At 42.8% G+C, this 17,677-nt stretch overlaps 1 protein-coding gene across 1 annotated transcript in view; it reads left to right on the top strand.

Moving 5' to 3' along the window:
• Positions 1-17,677, top strand: part of ube2e2 (ubiquitin-conjugating enzyme E2E 2) — a gene marked incomplete in the record, with an annotated part of 40,916 nt that overhangs the window by 4,669 nt on the left and 18,570 nt on the right. Inside the window, 2 exon segments of the mRNA XM_014016395.1 lie at positions 1,379-1,565; positions 5,058-5,108. Of these exon segments, the coding sequence (XP_013871849.1) occupies positions 1,387-1,565; positions 5,058-5,108 (230 nt within the window).

The following is a 17,677-nucleotide window of genomic DNA, read 5'->3' on the forward strand; positions in this document are numbered from 1 at the left end:
TACAGGCCAGGACTCTGCAGTTTACACTCATCTACAGGCCAGCGGTCACTCTTTCAGGGATGAAGATGTTCTCATCCTTGACAGAGGAACGTTGTGTTAACACTGCAGTGTTAGCTGAGACGATCCCTAACAAATATCACGAGCGCTAACTGTAAGATCTGAGTTCTGTCTTCCTGTTAGCAAAATATTTTGTGAACCACTGGACGTATGTTTAAGAAACTTAAAGGAAATGAACCAGTAGGTTGTTTTCTTTGAACCCAACTCAATTCAAGATGGCCGCCGCAGCCAGCTGGCCCTAAAATACACAAACAGCTGAAATTCAGCCAGTTTTGCAGAAATTGAGCTGAAATTTAAAGTGGTAGTAGCTGAGACTCTTCAACACGTGACAATCTGAGCAAAATGTTTTTTTAAAGGTTTGTTTAAAGTAATTAATCTTGTCATTTGAATTCCTTTAAGACTTTGATTTAATGACTTTTGGACAATTCGATTATAAAAGAGTTGCTTTATTAGTGTTTTTTTGGCTGAATTGATTAATAGAGTCAATAAAAAGTGTTTCCACTGTCAGCACGGCTTTTAAATTAGAAATCTGGACCTCATTTCAAGTCTGCATAAAGATAATTTTACAGAATATTCAGTCTGTGTCTCTGATCACTTTTAGATGAATCCATTCAGTTTTTTAATCCGGTCAGGGTTGAGGTGAGGCGCTGCTTTGCTCCGGGGGTCACAGTGCAGGAAGTGGGGTACACCCTGGACAGGTCTGGTCCATCAGAGACGATCCGTCACGCTCTCACACCTAATGACAGTTTAGTTAACACCTGCACAGGGAGAACACGTAAACCCCACACACAACCAGTTTGTTTAGTAATGACCCTGCAGATAAGTTGTGACTTCCTTTGTTTTAATTTAGTCCAAAAGTCTTTTATTTACGCCTCAGTTTAATTATAATTTATTTTCTTCTCCAACTGGTCACAGTTTATTTTCACTGGTTGCCAAACACTCTTAACGTGGCAACGTTTGTGATTATTCTGACAGTTTTAAAAACTGAGTAAAACGTGTTTGAAATTCTAGTTGCATGACAGAAAACTAAAGTTACTGCATAGTGTGGGTCAAAAATGTTGTCTGGAACTTTATCAACCGATGCGATTTTAAAGAATTTATTCAGCTTTACAGATAAGTACAGATATATGGATGCGGGTATGCGCTCAACGTAAATAAAGCACCCAAATCTGCTGAAATAAAACCACATAGAAGCTGTAGAGACATCAGACTCTCTGAGGAGAAGTTCAGATAAAAATATAACCGTGATTCTGCAGCTGAAACAAACCGTCTGAGTTGTTGTTTGTTTTGACTTCACCGGCTGTCTGTCCACCTCTTCCAGGGCCCACGATGTCCAGCAGCGAAGTGCAGAGACCGGACGACAGCCCCAGCACGAGTGGGGGCAGCTCGGATATCGAACAGAGGGAAACGGTACCGCCCGAGCAGGAGCGGGAGCAAGCACAGCCCAAAAAGAAGGAGACCAAGATCTCCAGTAAAACCGCTGCTAAACTTTCAACCAGTGCCAAGAGGTGAGTTAAAACCAGCCTGGATCTGAGCAGGATTACACAGGAGCTGTTTGTTCTGCTGAAGCCCCGCCCCTCTGTTTGTGCCTGGGGGGGAGGTGACGTTGTATAAAAGGACTGGAGTCCCACAGGCGATGTCATTTCAAACATCCACACTGTTCAGCGTGACGCACACACCCGGCTCGGCGCTGAAGTGTCACCGCTGTCGTTTGAAACGGATATTCTTATTCCAGCCCGTTTCTTTTAATGGATGCGCCTCGTTCTCCGCAGCGCTCGCTTCGTCTGCCCCCACCCGCCTGAGCGCTCGCCCCCCACCCCTCCAAAAAAAAAAAAAAATTATGCAACCAGTTGAGCGAGGAGCCGGCTGAGGCCCATGTTCAGGATCCTACAAAATAAAACATGAACACAGACTTTCAAATTAAAGTACAGAGTTTAAGTTTAGAGTGACGACTTCAGCATGATTAAAAAAATAAAACTTTATGGAATTAAAGGTGAAAAGCCTGAATATTTAACATGTTGTAATTATTGTGACCTGCAGCAAAGAAGAGAAACAAATGAACGATTTAAAATGGATAAATGGAGATGAGAACATTAACATAAAGCTTTTGTTTTTTAAAATATATATTAGCTTAAACTTGTTTATAAATTAGTTTGTTAAAGAAAGAAAATCCAACTCTGAATTATCTTGATAAAAATATAAATTCTGAATATCAGTTGTTGCTTTAATAAAATATTAAATGAATGAAGTTAATCATGATGTAAAGAACAAACTGGGACCAACCTGACTCAGATTAATTAAATGTTCTGTGATCAGTTTTCAGTCTGTTTACAGTATTTATGGAAACCAAAGAGTCCAGAATCTCCTCAGAGTCCAGAACCTCCTCAGAGATCAGAGGTGGACTCAGAGGTCAAAGGTCACTGGGTCTGTTTGACACAAACTGGACTTGATGGACATGAAATCATAGAAACGACTGAAGTTTGACAAACGTCCTTCAGACACATGAGACAAAACTGGAGTCCCACCAGCTGTGTTCACCGACCCAGAACCAGAACAAAGAGCAGAACCCTGGACCTACAGAGACACATGGAGGAGGCTCGGTTCTGTTCTGGAGAACGTCTCGGGTCATGTGTCAAAGGATCAGAACCAAACACTGGACTGTTCTGAAGAGACCCTCTGAGTCCTGACCCAGATCCTGTTGAACATCTGTGGAGCTGAAACATCTGGAGGAGGAACCCTTCAGACCTGAGACAACTGGACCAGTTGGTTCATGAGGAGTGGACCAGAACACTTGTGGACACATGAGGACATGTGGTCCAGAGCTCCTGAGGACAGGTGGACAGGACGACAGGTGGACATGAGGACTGGAGGACATGAGGACAGGTGGACAGGAGGACATGAGGACTGGTGGACAGGAGGACATGACGACAGGAGGACATGAGGACAGGTGGACATGAGGACAGGAGGACATGAGGACTGGAGGACATGAGGACATGAGGACTGGAGGACATGAGGACTGGTGGACATGAGGACAGGTGTACTGGAGGACAGGTGGACATGAGGACATGTGGACAGGAGGACATGAGGACAGGACGACAGGTGGACAGGAGGACATGAGGACAGGAGGACAGGTGGACAGGAGGACATGTGGACATGAGGACTGGAGGACATGAGGACAGGAGGACTGGTGGACATGAGGACAGGAGGACATGAGGACAGGAGGACAGGTGGACATGAGGACTGGAGGACATGAGGACAGGAGGACTGGTGGACATGAGGACTGGTGGACATGAGGACTGGTGGACATGAGGACAGGAGGACATGAGGACAGGAGGACAGGTGGACATGAGGACTGGAGGACATGAGGACAGGAGGACTGGTGGACATGAGGACTGGTGGACATGAGGACTGGTGGACATGAGGACAGGAGGACATGAGGACAGGAGGACATGAGGACTGGTGGACATGAGGACTGGAGGACAGGTGGACTGGAGGACAGGTGGACATGAGGACAGGTGGACAGGAGGACTGGAGGACAGGAAGACTGGTGGACAGGAGGACAGGTGGACATGAGGACAGGAGGACAGGTGGACAGGAGGACATGAGGACAGGTGGACATGAGGACAGGTGGACATGAGGACTGGAGGACAGGAAGACTGGTGGACAGGAGGACTGGAGGACAGGTGGACATGAGGACAGGAGGACATGAGGACAGGTGGACATGAGGACAGGTGGACATGAGGACAGGTGGACATGAGGACTGGAGGACAGGAAGACTGGTGGACAGGAAGACTGGTGGACATGAGGACAGGAGGACTGGAGGACAGGTGGACATGAGGACAGGAGGACAGGAGGACATGAGGACATGTGGACAGGTGGACATGAGGACTGGAGGACAGGTGGACATGAGGACAGGAGGACATGTGGACAGGAGGACATGTGGACATGTGGACAGGAGGACATGAGGACAGGAGGACATGAGGACAGGAGGACATGTGGACAGGAGGACATGTGGACATGTGGACAGGAGGACATGAGGACAGGAGGACATGTGGACAGGAGGACATGTGGACATGAGGACATGAGGACAGGAGGACTGGTGGACATGTGGACAGGAGGACATGAGGACAGGAGGACAGGAGGACTGGTGGACAGGTGGACAGGAGGACATGAGGACAGGAGGACATGAGGACAGGAGGACATGAGGACAGGAGGACATGTGGACATGAGGACAGGAGGACATGAGGACAGGTGGACATGTGGACAGGTGCAGAGGTCTCAGAGTTACAGAAGTCAGTTGACGTCAGTAATCGACTCTAAAGGGAAACAAAATATTTAGTAAATCTGTTGTCGTCTCAGTCGAGGTTTTTATTAGTTTAAAATAATTATTTTTAAAAAGACATTTTTATAAGTTTAGTAGTTTTTTTAATAAATATCTTTTTGTCAGTTTTGAGTCATTTCTGTGATCTTTGTGGGTTTTTCTTTCTTTAACAAAAAGGCGTAAACAAACAAATCCACATGTTTGATTGTATTAACGAGTTTAAAAATGAATAATTAAGTTAATGACATCATCTACATCGTTACCTGTCCTTACAGCGAGTCAGCTCCACACAGGTGTGTGTTTGTTGTGTGTTCACCTGTTGGGTCTGTTTTGTTTGTCATCAGGACGTTTCTCCTGAAGTAAAAGAGATGAAGAACGTTTGTTTTAAAAAAGGTTAAAAAGAAAATGAAGCGAAGCTGCTGGGATCTGGATCTGGATCTGGATCTGGATCAGGATCAGGATCAGGATCAGGATCTCAGCAGGGATCAGAACTCGACACATCAGTTAGAAACAAACAAGCTCAGACTCAGAAATAAACTTCCTGCTCAGAGCGCGTTCAGCATATTAAAACAGATTTATATAATTTCAGCTGGAATCATAATAAACTTTAGTTTGTATATTTTGTGAAGCTCGTTTTGTTTGTTAAATTTAAAACAACAAATGTTTGTTTTCTTTGCAGGATTCAGAAGGAGCTTGCAGAAATAACACTAGACCCGCCTCCGAACTGCAGGTAAGGATGAGCAGAACGGTTCAGACTGAAGCTTTGATGGATGTTTGAAAACAGGAAGCTGAGAGGAACGTTTGTCTCTCAGTTCCTGTGAAGCTGCTGCTTTGTGTGTAATCCCAGGTGTGTGTGCTTCATTGTCTTGTTGCTGTTAAAGCTCCGGAGGACGAGGGGCAGTGAAACCTCCCCCCTCCCCGCCTCACCTCCTGTATCGGTGGATTTACCGCAGACAATGGTTATTGTGCGACCGTCGCCTCTTTGAGGCGGTCGAGCGGTGAGCCACGCGCACACACGTCTCTGTGGACGGGAGAAAAGCCAACCGTCCGGGGCGCTCCCACCCAGGAGCTGCTCAACCTAAACACAAACCGACGCCGCGGCGTCCATCGCGGCTCCGTTTAGCGGAGATCAACAATTAGTTCCTGCGCTCGCGCTCTGCTGCTAATTAAGAAAGAAAATGGACGCCGCTCTTTGTCGCCGATGGTTTTTGGGCTGTCCTTCACTGGCACCTGCTTAAAAGGATGAAGGCGAACGGCGTGGTCTGACTCATCTGGCGATTAGAAACGACTGCACCCCAGACGGGCGTGTTTATTGCAGGAATTAATCAGCCCCGCTGGCTGTCGTCACAACCCCGCCATCATTAACCACAAACATTGAGCTAACCTTTTCATTTCAGCTCGCAGCCCCGTTCTCTTATTCCACCAGAGGCTGACAGAGATGTTGTTTTTCCTCCAGGACTCCTCAGTTCTTTAGGTTTAAACCCCCTCCCCTCCCACAAAACGACTAGGTAAGCTCACAGGCAGGATTTAGCTTCAGGATGGGAGTAAATCATTTGAAAGTAGAATAATTGCTGGAGGATATTTCACAGTCGTCGTCTTAGTGGGGGAGCTAGTTTCCTGGGAAACAATTAAGCTTCTTCAGGATTAGTCGTTGTAGTGTGTGTGTGTGTGTGTGTGTGTGTGTGTGTGTGTGTGTGTGTGTGTGTGTGTGTGTGTGTGTTCTCCTGTGATGCTACAATCTAATAATGTGTGTTTTTGTGATTATCCCCTCCCCCTGTTAATATGTTGGTCAAACGGTTGGAGGATGATTTTCATGGTGTCGTTGTTTGACTCGTGGTTCTGCCTGGAAATAATCTTTCAGCTCGTCGACACGTAAAGGCCAAACGTTCCTTAAAGCGGTGTTTCCCAACCTGTTTGACTTGTGTACCCCCTGAGACGTTTTGTCATGCCATTAGTACCCCCCTCAAACATACTGACGATTCTCCAAAACTATAACGTACAACAACTAATTATTAAATGAAAATTGTTTGTTTAATCCTCTTAACTTGAACGTTTAATTCTCAGGCGTTTTATTATTTTTTTCAACTCAAATTAAACATAAAGCTAAAAATGTTGCCTTGAAAGTGTAGAAGTAGGTAATGGCAGGTGAAGGAAGCAGCAGCATCCAGAATATCTCAGAAACTCAACCAAATGAAGCAAATTCTGTCAGATTCTGTGTTTCTTACTGGATTCTATTTTGTTTTGTCAATCTGTGATTTTTTTTTCTGCAGTTTCTCCATTGCGGAAATTTATTTTAATTTTTTTACTCACCTGGGAAATGTTTCCACGTCCCCCCTGCCCTGTGATACTCTCACGTCGCTCTGGTTGGGAATCACTGCCTTAAAGGAGTGCACGTCACCCACCGCTCTTTACAGAGGGTTGACCAGCAGCTGCGTTCACACCGTTCAGTTTTCATGCTCCTGCAGCACGCTGTGTTTACACGACACATGGATGTTGTGTGTTTAACGTGTGGATTCGTTCGATCACAGCCACTAAATTAATATCTGCTCTGATTGGTTCAGTGTTTAAACCTGATCTTGCTGCCCGCTCAGGTGCAGAATCAGGAACAAACTCGAGTGTCCATCCCATCCAGCGCTAACGTTAGCATCGTGTGATGAACGCAGAAAGTCTGAGGAGCACGAAGCAGCTGGACCTGTGTCGTGTTTCTGAAGACGAGCCGAGTCCTGAGCTTTAAACTGCGTGATGTTTGTATCAATAATCAACATCCGGATCGATCGACTGCAGTCGCTTTGAAGAACATCGAATGAGTTCAGTTTAATAACAAACGTATGGTTTCTGTTCAGACCAGAGCTTGCTCCAGCCTTTTTACCTGTCCGCCATTCTGACTGACAGGAGGAAAACATCCTGTCATCTTTTAAAAAGGATGATAATGAAACATTCAGTAACATTTATTTTCATTCATTTTAATTAATACCATTTAAAAATAAATAAATAAATAAACACACTGCTCAAAAAATAAAGTGAACAGTTAAACGTCCAAGTAAATCAAACTTTTGTGAAGCACATTCAACTCTGTACAGAACAAAGTACTCACTGCGAATATTTCATTGATTAAGATCGGGAGTTAGCGTGCGTTGTTTAAGTGTTCCCTTTATTTTTTTGAGCAGTGTAAATAAAAAAAAGGTCAAATCTGTAAAATATTTGGTTAACCTGAGCCCCGGTTGGGGCGGTCATAACATCAGATTAGGGTGAAATGCTGTGAGAACGCAGCTCATTTTAGCTGAGAAAAACACATGTTTATCAGCTGTTTTAGTCAAAGTTTGACCACGCTACCATTTAGGAGAGATTCTCCTCAGTTTGTGTTGTGAACGACTCACAGCTACTATCACAACAAATCAGCTAAATGTTTGTAAGTTTGACCAAATTATAGCTGTTTTTTTTGTGTTTGCTAATGTGGATTAGCTGTGGATTCGGTTCATTTGTTGACGTACATTTGATGATTACTTACTGGAAAAGTTTGATGAAAATCCATCCAGTGGTTTGAGATATTTAGCACCTATTGTTAATAACACACACCTGTTGTTAATAACACACACCTGTTGTTAATAACACACACCTGTTGTTAAAAACACACACCTGTTGTTAAAAACACACACCTGTTGTTAAAAACACACACCTGTTGTTAAAAACACACACCTGTTGTTGGTTGGTGGTAATAAAAGCTGTTTAAAATGCTGCAGTTGTGTTTTAGAGAAACATGTTCAGGCGTCTGTTAAAGATGATTTCACTGACGACTGCTTTTAAAACCACAATTAGTTGATTTTTATCGTCTGCCTCTTTGAATAAATCCGTTTGTTTCCTGTCTTTGTGACACGACGTGCGTCCTGTCAGCCACACGTGTGCGAGCTGTTTCTTATTAAACGTTTTCACGCCGCATGAACAAATCTGTGTCAGTAAGTGCACCGTCACCCGTCTCCCTCTGACACCGGGTTTTATCTCTGGGCTCTGTGGCGGGTTTTTTATTTTTTTATTTTTTTCCACTCGTCACCTTGGCGGTTGTCACACATCAGAGGAACGTTAACACGCCGGAGCCCCGGTGGATTTGACACGGCGATTATTCTCACTGTCACACACCGTACCAGCAGCTGCTGCTTCCACACCCACTGAAGCAGATAAAAGCTGACTTTTTTTGTCGAAATAAAGGTTTTCTGAAAGGATGCGTAGATATCTCTGCGATCTGACTGCAGGAAGCTTTAAGATGCAGAAAGAAAAAACACAACAGGCTTTATCAGGGTTATTAAAACCATTAAAATGTGTGTCTGTTAGCATAATATCCCGTGAACCACCGAATGGATTTTGATGGAACTTGCAGAACAAAAGGACTGGATGTTCGTCTGCAGCTCATTAACTTAGTCATTTCAGTTTAAGTTAGAGGCCGTAGCTAATTGGTATCAGCTAACATAAAAGTGGAGATAACTCAGTCAGTTTTACAGACATTGACTTGAAATTTGGTGTGGTAATAGCTGAGTGATCCCCAACTCTTACTTTGAGTAAAGCTTCATCGTTTCTACCTGGTAGATGTTCTTCACGTTGCTTCATCCGATCATTGATCCAAAACCAGATGAGTTTATTTTATTTTAAAGTTCTTGTGACGTGCAGACCCTTTTAAAGGGCCAATATTATGTGTTTCTCAGGCATATATTTAAATACTATACCATAATAAAGTATCTGTGTCACCTTTAGCTGTTATTAAAATGCTGTTTTTATGTTTAAATAGAAAATAAACTTATCTTCTCATCACTTCCTCTTCTAAACGTCTTGAAATTKGCCTCTGTCTCTTTAAGAACCACCTTCTGCTTCTGTCCCGTCCTGTTCGGTGGGGGTGGGGGGGTGTCGTGTGTGCGCTATGATGCAGACACCTGAAAATACATTTCCTCAAAGGTATTTTTAATCTGAAAAGAGCTTCACTGAGTGAGAACTAATGTTGAGAGCTCAGCAGACAGTTAGGTTTCACTTTCACTTTGACCCGAGAGCCTGCAGGAGTCATGGGCGGAGTGTGTGGGGAGGGGGTGCGCTCTGCCATGAGGAAGTTCAGCTTAAACACGTGTCCCAGAGGGGTTTCTGGTCCCAAAAGGTGTTTCTGGTCCCCACCTGTCATTTTGCTCCTCAGCATGGCTTCATAAAAACACTGCAGGATTTCTCAAACATGATGAATGAATCAGAGCAAGGCTTTGGACATGTTTTTTACGAGAGTATAACATTATAACATGATATAAAACTCAAAAAAGTTGATTTTACATAATTTTGCCCATTTAAATAATAAAAGTCAAAGAAAGCATATTTTTTATTTAAAAAACTTGGCATAACACAGTTTAACTTATTTTGTCACAAAACAAGCATTTTGTTTTGAACTTGGCTCAAGAAAGTGAAACAGGAAGTGACATCAAAGGGGAACTCTTTAAGAAAAGGAAGTTTCTGGTCTTTGTTTATTGAAATATTCTCTGAACTCGTCTTCATCTGTCTGATAAACTGAAAACAACCTAAAGAAACATCAGATTCTTCTCTACAGTCTGTCAGTCGTCATAGTAACGCTCTGTTTACATGCAGACATTCCCCTCAGACATCACTTCCTGTTACTTCACATGTAAATATATCAACAACTGTTCATCTCAGCTGCGTGAAATTTATTTTTGCGACATGTTCTCCATGTTCTCTTTCCATAAACGCATTCATATTTATTAGAATAATTCTACATCACGGACACTGTAAAGTTGTAGATGTGTAAAACCAGTCCAGTCAGTTTTACTGGAGTTATTTTGGATTCTTCCTGCGTTATCTCACATCATCTCCTCCTCATCCTCCCTCACAGCTCACTTTGATACGATTCGTCATAAAAATCCTCCCCAGCTCCACATTTCCTTTTTTTTCTGTCTCTCTGCGTGTCGTTTGCATCTGCAGCCTGTTTGAGCTCAGAGACACTTTGTTAAAAGAAGTTTCTGCTGACGGGCCTCGGGTTTTTTACAGACTCTGTGCAGCTTCATCTTTTCCTCACGGATGGTCGGACGTCCGTCCGTCCGTCCGTCCGTCCGTCCGTCCGTCCCCGCTGCAGCGAGGCAGAAACACGAAGCTGCTGGAGACGTAGAGACAAAACCATCTTCCCCTGAATCAGAGATTAAAATCAGCTCCGTGTCTCTGTCCTCCTTTATGTTCAGGAAATATATAAAAAAGAAAAAGTTGAAGTGGAAGCAGCTCAGGCTGCAGGAAGTCGATAAATCTTCTTTAGCAGAAAGGATTTCTTTTTAACCATGAAGTGATTTTATGATGAAGTTTAGTAATAATCTGCTGCAGGTGAAGATGGAGAGTTTCTGCTGGTGTGGTCATCTGTACTGTTCATAAACTCAATAATTAGAAAGTACACAGCTGAAACCAGATGATTTAAGTGAAGAATTTAATATTTTATATCAGTTTAGTTCTTTAAGGTGTATTTTGTAATAAAATAAAAGCTGGAAACTTGTTAAACTTCATGAAGTTGATTTGAAATCATCGGTTTTTAGTTAATTTTTCTGCCTTCAGTTCAGAATGTTTTGTTTTATTCTCAGATTTTTGTTAATTTGAGTTGTTTTGTTGCTGTTTTCATGCATGAAAGTGAAACCAGGTTCCACTCGTCTGTGTGAAACCGCTCCTGTGTTTAGATTTGAGGGGGTTTCTGAAAACTCAGTGAAGATATTTTTTAACAGTTTAATTAAATTTCACCGTCAGGTTGACGACCTGACGAGAGGGAAATATGGAGACTCTGTTGATGCAAAGAAAGTTATTTATATTTTTTGTTCTGACCACAGAAAAGTGATAAAAGATAAATTCTTATAGATTATTATTGATTGTACGACATCTCGTCACATTATTTCTAAAGTTTCGACCAAAATAAACATAAAAATGTCATTTTTCAAGAAAATAAATCAGTAAAAATAAAATACTGGCATGAAAGTTTGAGGAATGCGAGGCCTTGAATTTATTTCAGATTTTATTTTTAACTAAAGCTGAGTTTCTATTTGCTGCGTTGCATCAAGTGAACAGACTAAATGTTTGGATTAGATTTTATAAATTAGAAACTGGTTCTGGATTTAAAGCTTGTTTTTGATTCAAACATCTTGTTTGAACTTCGGAGGTCGTTTTTGTGATCTTGCACATTTTCAGTCATGACATAACGCCATTAAAACATCTGTCGGCGCCTGATGACATCACCGATGACGGGACGCTTCAGCGCCAACACGTTTCTGTGAGTCGAGGCTCTTTGTTGTTGGTTCTGACCTCGGGTTCTGACGGATCATCTTGTGTCTGCGCTGAATGCTTATTAGTTTTGTGCTCGGCCCTGGGGGGTGATGTGTGAGTGACACGGCCCGCATCATTTTTCACAGCGTTATCATTAAGCACAGCAGGGAGGCGCCATCAATATTCATGAGGGAGTGCAGGGTGGGGGGGAGGTGTTCAGGAACAAACCTCCTGGTTTCTGAGTAAGATTTTAGCTTCGTGTCAGTTTGAAGGGAGCAAAACACAAATGCACATTTTCAGTCACAAGATAAGAGAAGCTTCAGCTGCTCTGATCCAAACAAATATTTCCTCCCTGTCATCGTCACATTCCTCCATCTGTCAACACTTCCCATCAACCACTGGTTCCTGTGGACACATCTCAGCATTAATGATGACATCAAACATGAAAACACTCCTCATGAATTAATCAGACGGTGCAGTTTGAGTCGACTCCTGCAGGTTTAGAGATCTGTCTGAAATGTTGCGTTCAGTGTCAGCAGACCTGGAGTCTGAAGAAAAAGATCTGACTCAGGTCCTGTTTACACCACGTTGGGTTTAAATTAAACTGTAGCTTTTCAGCTGATTGTGTTGAAGACAGCTGTCATTTTGTTTTTTGTAACCGAAGCCTTGTGAAAGCTTTTGGAAATGAAACCACTCACTTGTGCAGTCTTTCTGATTTTACTGCTTTTTTATGTAGAAAAATTTTAAAAGCTTAAACAAAACTCTTGGTGCTCTGATTATGTGATGTGGATCACTCCCAGCTACCACCACACCAGGATTTAGCTTTAAATCTGTAAAACTCACTGAGTTGTACCTATTTTTGTGTTTACAAGATAGCTAAGCTGCTTTTTTATTATTTACAGGTTCCTGCAGATCCTTAAAGTTTTAAACACATTGAATTCATCAGTCCAAAAATAAGGCCTTAATTAGCCTTAAAATGTCTTAAATCAATCTTTAAGAAGTCTTAAAATAGGTAACACATTGTAAATACTGTCATTTGTCTCAAATACTAAAATAATTGGTAACATTTATTTTTTTAAATATTCACATACATTTTTATCATTTGACATCACTTCCTGTTACTTCACATGCAAATATCTCAACTGCCCATCTGAGCGGTGAGAAATTAGTTTTTGTAATATGTTTGTAATGTCTTTCCAGAAATGCATTCTTATTTCTTACAAATATTTAATGTCACAGGCACTTCAAGGTTTTATCTACAGCGAATTTTGGTTAAGACCCCACTGTGGGTCCTAAAACTCCAAATTTTAGGTTGTTAGAGGATTTCCAGAAATTAAATTAAGTTTAAAACTGACTCTAAGAGGGGGAGGTTTTAATTCTTAGATTTATGAGTTTCTGCCACAGTTTTTAATAAATTTAATTTCACTTTGCATTAACAAAAGTCTTAAATTGAACTTACCTTAAACTGTAGGAAGCCTGTATTTATTTAGGTTTGTATTTGTTTTGGTCATCAATCAATCTGAGAGTCTGATGAGTTGATTAAAGTTTTTTTAAACTGGATTATTTTGACTTTAAACCGTCCCCACTGGTTCAGTAGATATTTTGCTAACAGAAACGAGCTCCTGTCAGAGTGTTGGTGATGAAAGCTGTTTGAAGTCTGGCTTCAGATCAGATTCACTTCTTTCCTCCACCTGATGCAGAAAAACAACAAATTTCTTGCTTCGCTCGTTGTTTTCCTCTGACAGGAAATGATTTGTTCGTACAGAACGAAGGCGGCGCCCGCTCTCCCTCCGACACCTTTCTGCCTTTGATTTCTCAGGGCTGATTGTTATTTTTCCTGCAGTGTTTGTTTGACAGCGAACGCAGCACGCCTTGATTCATGTCCGCCATCGAATCCTGGACCTCCTCGTTTGCGAGGCGTCGTTCTGGCGCCGTTATTGATGGTTCTGTGGAGCGGTGGAGCGTGGACAGTTTGTGGTGAAAAGAGTCGGCGTCACCGCGACACGACGGCTCAGGAGTGACGGGTCGTTTGAGTCCGGCAGGAAAACGGGTAAACGATGACTCGTAAAGTAAACCATGGCTTTACTTCAGAGACAGATCTGCTTCCAGACAGGTTCAGACCGCTCCACCGAGCTGTTTGTGTTTCAGCAGGTGACATGTTGACACTTCTGACATGATGCACATCACCTTGTAAACCAGATTATTTATTGTTTTATTGAGAGAGCTGGAAATACGTGTTCATCAGCATCTGACCGTCTTTGGTTGGACGGGGCGACCATCTTGAATGGGAAACTGTCCATTACTTCATGAGATATTTTGCGAACAGACAAGTTTGACTCGAGTTAGCACTCTGTGTGTAAGTTTGGGATCAGTCTCAGCTACTACCACTCCTGATTTCAGCTCAGTCTCTAAAACTGACTGACTTAAAGCTGTTTGTGTGTTTGATGTCTCTTTGCTGTGGCAGCCATCTTGGACAGGGCTGACTCCCAAAGTTAATCAGCTGCAGACGTTCATCCAGTGGTTACTCTCCGAGAGTTTCATTAAAATCCACCCACTAGATGGTGAGATATTTTGCTAACTGCACAGATAAACACACAGGTGTCTAAATATAATTTCTGTAGATTGTGGGATTAAAGCAATAATCTGCATCTGTCAGAGTAGTTACACATGGCCTTCTGTGGTGACGTGAACGAGGGAAACAGGTTTATTAACGGGTTGGTGATCAGAGTCGGTCTTTAGTTGTTTCATCTGTAACAGAGGGAAATCTTCTCGGCGCTCCTTCGCTCTGCGTCAGACACCTGCAGCACCGGCGGCAGCAGCAACAAACACAAAGCAGGAAACTGCTTTACCCCGGTGGAACCTGTGTCGAACCTCTGGAGCGTTTTGCAGAATCGCCACAGAAACCTGAGTATAATCGACCGATCCCCCGCCGCCTTTACAGCTCGACTTTATAAACCCGACTGAATACAAACCTCCTGAGTGAAAAGGCTGCTTCTGCAAACCTGTCGTACAAATAATTCCTCCTTCATTCAATAAACTCTGCTCCTCACATCGACCCCTCCTCCTCCTCCTCCTCTCTGCGTGAATAAAATTCTATTACTCCCCTCGGCTCGGAAAGCACGAATCCTCCACCTTCTCCGGCATTTCCCCCGATGCTGGATCAACTTTCCGGTCCATAATTGCCGTGTTCATTGTGCGTATGAACAGTAAAAGGCTCGGTTCTAAAACAGAGCGTGTCGTCTGGACCGTGAGATGAGGGGGAAGGAGGAGAGGAGGTGTCCCCTCGGCTGCGGAGCCGCCTGGTAATTGGTCCTGCGGCTCTGTCACGGTCGGAGGAAGAGAAGATTGCTTCGTTAGAGCTCGTCTCTGATAACCGCAGCAGATCTTAACTGTGGGGAAGCGGCTGGAATCACAGCTAACACAGATAATGGTTTTATTTGTGCCTGCTGTTTATTCACACTGATTCTCTGTATGTTTTATTTATCAGCCTCTTGCTGCAGCGCTTTGCTCCCGCAGATATTTACCTTCTGTAAACAGCTCGCTGTGTGACGAGCAGCTTTTAGACACAAACAGACGTTTCATTATTACTGAAAGGTGATGATAATGTTGCTGATGTCTGCCTGTTAGCAAAACGTTTCAGTTTGACAGAAAACACAACATTGATTTTTACCAACATTGTTTGTCTTATTATTAAAAACCAAACAACAGGAAGCTGAAGGAAATAAAGACCTCTTAGGTCCAATGATTGTTTTTATTTTCTAGTGAAAACCTGAGTACGTTTCCTTCTATCATGTGCTAACATGAAATATGTTTTACCACACAACAAGTCTCTGTGTGCGGTGGAGAAAAGTTGTTGTGTGCAATTAATTGTCAGAAAACATGTAACCAATTTAATATTAGACACTTAGCCAATTACTCTGAGCTAATTATAACACTGACTCAGAGCTAATGCTAACATGGAACAAATGCTAATAATGTGGCGCTAACATGAATGCTAAAATGAAGCTAAGGCTAATGCAGAGCAAACACTACCATGGAGCTATCGCTAACACTAATGTGACGCTATTGCTAGAATTACCGCGGAGCTATCGCTAACTCTACCACCGAGCTATCGCTAACAGTATCGTGGAGCTACTGCTAACTCTACCGAGGTGCTATCGTTAAAACACTACAGCAGAGCTATCGCTAACACACTACTGTGGAGCTATCGCTAACACACTACAGCAGAGCTATCGCTAATACACTACCGAGGTGCTATCGCTAACACACTACTGTGGAGCTATCTTTAACACACTACTGTGGAGCTATCGTTAACACACTACTGTGGAGCTATTGCTAACACACTACCGAGGTGCTATCGCTAATACACTACCGAGGTGCTATCGCTAATACACTACCGAGGTGCTATCGCTAACACACTACTGTGGAGCTATTGCTAACTCTACCGACGTGCTATCGCTAACACACTACTGTGGAGCTATCGCTAACGCACTACCGAGGTGCTATCGCTAACACACTACTGTGGAGCTATCGCTAACACACTACTGTGGAGCTATCGCTAACACACTACCGAGGTGCTATCGCTAACACACTATCGTGGAGCTATTGCTAACACACTACCGAGGTGCTAAAGTTAACACACTACTGATGTGCTATCGCTAACACACTATCGTGGAGCTATCGCTAACACACTACCACAGAGCTATCGCTAACTCTACAGATGTGTTTAATCACCTGAAACTGTCCGTTATGTGCGGCAGCTGAAAGGAGCTAACAGATCATTATCATTATGATGATGACGATGCTCAGGCGGTACATCCTGCACCTCTAGTTTTCAGTCTTCTCAGAGCTAAAGTTTGACTTTGTCAAGTTTTAAAGTCTTTATTTCCAGCAGACAAACTGGAAGTCGTTCAAACAAGATGAAACACTTGTTCCATCAGTTTGTGCCTTCAGGTGGCAGGATGATGTTTGCAGAGCTCAAACTGAGCCTGAAAACAGGAAGTTGTTTTTGTTGTTGAGATTGGAAACTTTAGTCTCTTTAATCCAGCTGTAGTTTATTCTGTTTGATTTGCTTTGGTCTCGTCTTTATTTATTTTACAGTTAGTTTTCAGCATGATTTGACCCGACCTGTGAATTTACCTGTTAGGAGCCTTACTGTCCATCAGCTCAAACTAACCTGTGATGTCTGTGGGATTTGGCTCAGGGTGACAATAACAGTGAGATATATTGGCGATGTGGCAGAGATTAGCTGGGCTCGGGCAGGAAGATAACCTTTATCTTTTGGCAGCGATCTGCAGAGCATCCCGACAATGAAACAAGGTGGCGTGGATGATGAAAGGAGCAGAGGACGCTCTGATCTCACATTCTGCATTACATCGTGGGAAGGAAAGGTCATTCAATATAAATGGAAATTATTACTGCTGTCTGTGATTATGGAGCGCTGTGTGGACACTTTGAGGAACCGGGGACAAAAAGGTAAAATTAACGACGTGGTGAACCTGACCTGACATGAACTTTTTCACGTTTTTTAATCGGCGCAGCGACAGAAACGCTGCCGACACAAACTGTCGTTAAAAGACGAACCGTTTGTTTTTAATAAAGAAAACTGCGAGTTTGTGGTGAAACTCTATTTTGGGCGCCGTGTTGTGTTGGAGCCGGGCCAGCTGTCGAAGTGGTTTCCTGTGTGAGCGTAATCTCAGAGGACAGGGCAGTGGTGAGATTCTCACAGACACCCCCGCTCTAATGTATCCCCGACCCCTGAAACAAATGACCCAAATACTCAGTGAACGAGGGCCGAGCCGTGCTTCAACAAAGAGCAGCACTGAGGCTTTTACTTTCAGCTTTAGGTTTTAAATCTAGGGCTGCAACTAACGATTATTTTAATAATCGATTAATCTGTTGATTATTTTTTCAATTAATCGGCCAAATCATTAAAACGCTTAATTACATGAATATGAATAGATATAAATTAAGTTAACTCCTTAAGGATGCAAGTTATTGATAATGAATTAATCTGAAGTTGATTTATCT

The sequence above is a fragment of the Austrofundulus limnaeus genome, unplaced genomic scaffold (genome assembly GCF_001266775.1).
Source record: "Austrofundulus limnaeus strain Quisiro unplaced genomic scaffold, Austrofundulus_limnaeus-1.0 Scaffold144, whole genome shotgun sequence".
NCBI lineage: Eukaryota > Metazoa > Chordata > Actinopteri > Cyprinodontiformes > Rivulidae > Austrofundulus > Austrofundulus limnaeus.